Source organism: Sinocyclocheilus anshuiensis, unplaced genomic scaffold (genome assembly GCF_001515605.1).
Source record: "Sinocyclocheilus anshuiensis isolate Anshui unplaced genomic scaffold, SAMN03320099.WGS_v1.1 scaffold210, whole genome shotgun sequence".
NCBI lineage: Eukaryota > Metazoa > Chordata > Actinopteri > Cypriniformes > Cyprinidae > Sinocyclocheilus > Sinocyclocheilus anshuiensis.
The window spans coordinates 65885-71742 of NW_015547666.1; the positions used below are offsets into that span (position 1 = coordinate 65885).

The window sequence follows — 5858 nt, forward strand, 5'->3', positions numbered from 1 at the left end:
TTGTCTTGAAAAGCTTACAAACACTGTTTGGCCCCTGCCATGATCACGAGCTTTCAAAACACACTGCTCATCTAATTAATCTAGAAATGAAAAAAAAAAAAAAAAATTATAGATCTATTAGAAGAAATTAAAAAGGATTTGTATATGCTGCATATTATCCAAATACAACAAAACAATAAAGCTGGCATGGCAATTCTCAAAAAAGTGACAGAAATAAACAAAACGCTTTTAAAATAGACATCCTGATACATAGTTCACTTTTTACTCATTGCATATCATTAATTACTTTTCTCAAACTCTGAATGTCATTGATTAGTCTATGATGCAGCTCACTGATCCTGTCCATCCTCTCTGAGCTCTGACGGCAGGAACTTGTACTGTTGCTGTCGGATCATGGCCAGCTTCTTCCTGGCATCCTCCAGCTCTCTCTCCTTCCTGAGCATCTCCTCCTGAGCAGCAATGATCTGAGGGCACACACACACAGATGAAAATCCACAATGCATGCAAGATCTAGATGTAAAAACTCTAGTTACACTCTACAGTTTATAATGACAAAAGACAGGTGCAACGAACTGCATCAAAATGCACAGGAAATGCAATCATTTAACAATACAGCTATTTGTGCCTCAGACATGCAAACAAGCCTTTTGCTGGTTTTCCTATTTACATTTCTATTAATGATGGTGTTCCACATAAAGTACATATAAGTGATATTTCATTTGTTGAGCTTCAATGTTAAATACTTAATTCCATACAAAGAATGCAAAGGATGTTTGATAAACCCATAAAAATATATTTCTATATTTCCCCACAAAACAGTGACGTTACAATGTCGAATTGAATAAATGTGTTACAAATTAATTGGTTGTTTGTAGTAATTAACAAATTAACATTAATAACATTTAAATAACATTGCATGTGTCAATGAACTTTGACAGGAAACATGAAAGTGAAGGTAACGAACTGCATGCTTTAATTCACTATATGAAAAATGTCAGTTGTTGTGCTGGAAATGCTCTAACAAAACACACAGTTCATATACATCTAAATGTGCTAGTGTTTGACTTGTAACTGATATTCTCTTTACCTGAGCGATACCGCCCACCATCTTGCTCTTCACCATCACAGCCTGATCATCTTGAGCCTCAAACGCAGCCTTCTGAGCCGCCTTCACCAGGTTATCTGATGCCCTCTTGACGGCATTACCTGCGGCCTAAAGAAAGAAAAGACATGTCAGAGTACTTTACACAGCATTCAACAAAACCCAATGAAACACATTCTGCTCACAAGTACAAATTCTCTGCTTTAAGAAGGCTGAGACACTGAATCTCATCAAACTTACTTTGAAATACCTAAAGATGACTGTCACTGATCAAATATGAGATACTGCAGTAATGCCAAGGTCACAGGGCTGATTCCTAGTATTAAAGCATTCTTTAATTGCTCTTGTCTTGGTGTTCATCATGGTGCATTTACATGTGCACTGTATTCTCACATGGCAGCCCCCTTGGAAATTTTGATTTGTGGCTAGAAGTACAACTACAGGTACAACTACTTTAATCTAGGGCTACAAATACACTACTTTAATATGTGGCTACAAGTACATTACAAATACAACTATTTTATTTTTTTTGTCTGCAAGTACACTACAAATACAACGACTTTAATTTGTGGCTAAGATTACTTTAATTTGTGGCTACAAGTACAACTACTTTAATTTTGTGGCTATAATTACACTACAAATACAACAACTTTAATTTGTGGCCACGACTACTTAAATTTGTGGCTACAGGTACACTATAAATACAAGTACTTACAACTACAACAACTTTAATTTGTAGCTAGAAGTACAACTACAAGCGCGCACACTAATTTGTGGCTAGAATTACATCTACAGGTACAACTATAATTTGTGGCTACAAGTACTCTACAAAAACAAATACTAATTAGCAGCTAGAAGTACAACTACAACTACTTTATGTTGTGGCTACAAGTACAATTACAAGTCAATGCAAACCTGTGGAAACGTTGGACCATCCACATTATCAAAAGATGAATCATGACAGCTATGTGAGAACCCAGTGAAGTAAATTTTAACAAGCAGAGGTTTGAAGTCAAGATGTTTGTAGGAAGGTTCTGCATGTGTCTGGATTCTAGGGATGGCTTTATAAGGAAATGCAGCTGTGGAGAGAGCAGCCTGAACCAAACACATCTCCGGCGATCCTTTGGCAAAAGTTCCAGGAATATATTTTTTCTTTTTTATGCCTTTTGAGGCATTGTACGCGGCTGAAGGTGTGATTTAGGGTTGAGTGTGTTCAGCTGTCAAGAGTCTGATTTATTTCTGTAAGAGGAAGGACTGGCCTGCAATTTATACACAAACTAGCACAGCCAAGATATTCTGCACTGCTGCCACAGAAGACATTTTACATTACTGTGCACAGCTCTATTGAAGCAATTTGGATTCGGTTCACGTCTTGTAACCAAATAATGTTGGTGCTACATCTAATTTTGTGCAGATAAGAAGACTTTTCTCATGGACAGACTGATAACAGCAGAAGTGGGATGGTGCCGAAGGGGAAGTATATCACAGGTAAAAACAGACCTGCTATATCTGGAAAAACTGACCAACTATGACAATTTATTTTACAGAGAAAGGCAGACAGACACAGAGCGGGTGCAGTTCTGTGAATAAAACTGTAGTGGATGAGCGACACAAGTTTGATCTTCTGAGAGTGCCACTAACTCACATATCAAAAGATCAGTCAAAATACTGTCATCTGTTACTCTGACTGTAAAACAAAATGTGATTGGTTTGAAGTCAGCACCAAGTTATGACTGGTCAGAGTAATGTAGGCGGTAGCAAAGGAATGATTGGGTACATACTAATGATTTTATCACAATCTGTATTGGTTAATGACAGCATTCTATATTTGACAAATTTCTCGATCCGTTCATCACTAGTTATAATCTATAATTATCAATTTGCATTCATATTTAAAGGAGTGTGTTCTACAGTAAATTAGTGTTTCTAACAGAACAAGACAAATTATCCAACTGTTACAATAACTTGCTTTTCAGAACTTTGTTATTAATGTCCCAAAGCTTAATAAACAGAAACGTACATAGATTTTTTTTAGAACAGTAAATCGATATAATAAATCTAATTCATGTACTGCATTCCTGAGACTGAGGACCATTTATATAAAATGCAGAAGCCTCCCAGCAGCTCTCCACAGCGCCTCATCAGCACTGCTGTTATCACAAGCACTCATCAGTGCACATTACACATCAGACAGCTGGAGTGTGTAAGACAAGATGATGGAACTGCATCTATTCCTGCTCCAGCATTACATTCATCTCACTGCTGCAAGGCTAAAACACAGCTAAACTAAACATGGAGCTTTACCAGACATTCCTCAGTCTAGGACAGAGCACAGGAGACTGCAAAATCGATACCATAGATATACATATACTGTATGTCTGAATGTCACTGCATGAAAAAACAGCATGCAGCATCAGCTAACTAATCATGTTACTGATTTGCTCAGAACCAGCTTTTTATGTTTCATATGTGTTCAAATTCAATATGGTGTCTATCGTGACAAAGATATAATGATGATCTCAGGGTTATTAGGTTTTAAATTTAAACCTCAGCCTTCACCCTGTGCAGGGCGACAGCTGTCTGACTGGAGGCAGGAGGGGCGCAGTGGGTTTCACTGTGTCACTGAATATTTAAAGGCTTTGTTGAGAGACGGACACACAACAACTAACTCCTCATTGTTTATTTGTGTCAGACCACTGCAGGAGGAAAAGATGGGGTTTTAAAAACACTCATGTCAGGATGCAGGTCAATTTGACCCATTTGGAGCTGTCTGAAATACTGGGTAACCTATGATATTCTCCTTAAATAAATAATTATACATATTATAATTTAGTGGCTTTTTTATATAGAAAATTACAAAATTTCTATTATTATTGCAATGTTGGGGGGTCAAACATTTATGCATTTGGTAGACATTTTTATCTGAAAAAAAAAAAACTTCACTGCAATATATATAAATACAATATATGTGTGTGTGTGATTTTTAAAAGTGCTGTGCTATATTGTTGAAAACAAAAAAAAAAAAAGAAAAGAAAAAAAAAAGTTAAAAAAAACAAACAAACAAAAAAAACCAATACTGTTTATATTATTCACAGTTACTGTGATAACCAAATACAGTTTTAAAATATGTTTTCATGTTTTTTTTAAATGTGAGAAGTAGAGCTGGGCGGTATATCGAGTTTGTACGATATATCGATATTTTCTTTATAAGCGATTCGATATGAGGCAATACCGTTTGAGATGTGCTGTCTTCCTGAATGCAGAACTTGCATTTCACAGGTATATTGTCTGTCTGTAAATGTTAGAAAGCCATGGAAATATTTCCATTTTTCTGTCTTCCTGAATGTGCATTTCACAGGTATATTGTCTGTCTGTAAATGTTAGAAAGCCATGGAAATATTTCCATTTTCCATTCAGGAGTGCACGAGCCTTCTGGGATTCTCGGCTAAACTTCACAGACTTCAGTGAAACAGACAGAGCTCGATTAAATAGGAGCGCAATAATTCTGACTAAAATATACATTCCGCTGAAATATTTGAGTTAATTTGCAAAAACCGATAAACGTCACTTTAAAAAAAAAAAAAAAAAAGAGAGATGAGAGGAAGAATTATATTTAATTGTTTTTGTGTTAGATGGAAAACGTTTGCATTCACTCTCAAATCCTTGATGAAAATAATATGAAGTGTGAGGAAAAAACATATTTTAGTGCTTTTGCAAGTGAATGCGAAGTTTCTCTGGGGAACAGTAGTTTCTTGGGGGGAATGGAATACTTGTGCGAGAGAATGCAAAAGTTTTGTGATAGAATGCAAACATTTTGAGAAAGACCGTAAAGTTTCTCAGGGGAACGCAATACTTTTGTGAGGGAATGCAACATTTTTGCAAGTTAATGTGAAAACATTGAAATTGAAATTTTCTTCCCATCTCAAATTTTTTTCCATCATTATGTCCCCTTTGCAACTGTGGTTGCTTTTTAAAAAAAAACAATTTTAAGCAAATTTCAATCATTTTAGGGACGTTACGGCTGTTGTCGATTCATCCGAGATGGATACAGGACCCCAAAAGAGGTAACCAGACCCTTTTTTTTTTACACAAAATGAGTATTTTGTGGCTATTCTTGGACAGTGTGAGTGCATTCTATGTTTTTATGGTTGTGATAGGACCCCACTCGCCTTCACTATGATCCAGCTGAGCTGAAGCTCTTTGAGAACATTGAATGTGAGTGGCCAGTGTTTTGGACTTACCTTATACTCGATGGCATCTTCAATGAAGACCATGAGCAGGTACAAACAGGCCATCCTATAAATACTCACCTGTATTCTGAAAGCAGCTACAGTAAATCTTAGGAATGAGAATTAAAGGGATAAGTCACTCGAAAATGAAAATTACCACATGATTTACTCACCCTCAAGCCATCCTAGGTGTATATGACTTTATTAAAAAAATGTCCTGACTCTTCCCAGCTTTATAATGGCAGTGAATGGGGGTCGAGATTTTGAAGCAAAATAAAGTGCATCCATCCATCATAAAAAAGTGCTCCACACGGCTCTGGGGGGTTAATAAAGGCCTTCTGAAGTGAATTGATGCATTTGTGTAAGAAAAATATCCATATTTAAAATTTTATAAACCATAATCAAATATGCTAGTCTCGCAAGAACCAAGTTTTGTTTACAGCAAAGGAAAACCAGTCTCCTCTTGGCTTATATTGAAATCCTCCGACATTTTTCTTTACAAATCCTTGTTTTGTACTTCTAATTTG

At 36.2% G+C, this 5858-nt stretch overlaps 1 protein-coding gene across 1 annotated transcript in view; it reads right to left on the reverse strand.

Moving 5' to 3' along the window:
* Positions 1 to 6: 6 nt before the first annotated feature.
* LOC107702558 (talin-1-like) overlaps positions 7 to 5858 on the reverse strand; it is a 104951-nt gene continuing 99099 nt past the window's right edge. The window contains exons 54-55 of the mRNA XM_016504915.1: positions 1088 to 1213; positions 7 to 464 (exon numbers count right to left, since the gene is read on the reverse strand). Of these exons, the coding sequence (XP_016360401.1) occupies positions 330 to 464; positions 1088 to 1213 (261 nt within the window). The 3' untranslated portion in view covers positions 7 to 329. The remainder of the gene's footprint in view (positions 465 to 1087; positions 1214 to 5858) is intronic.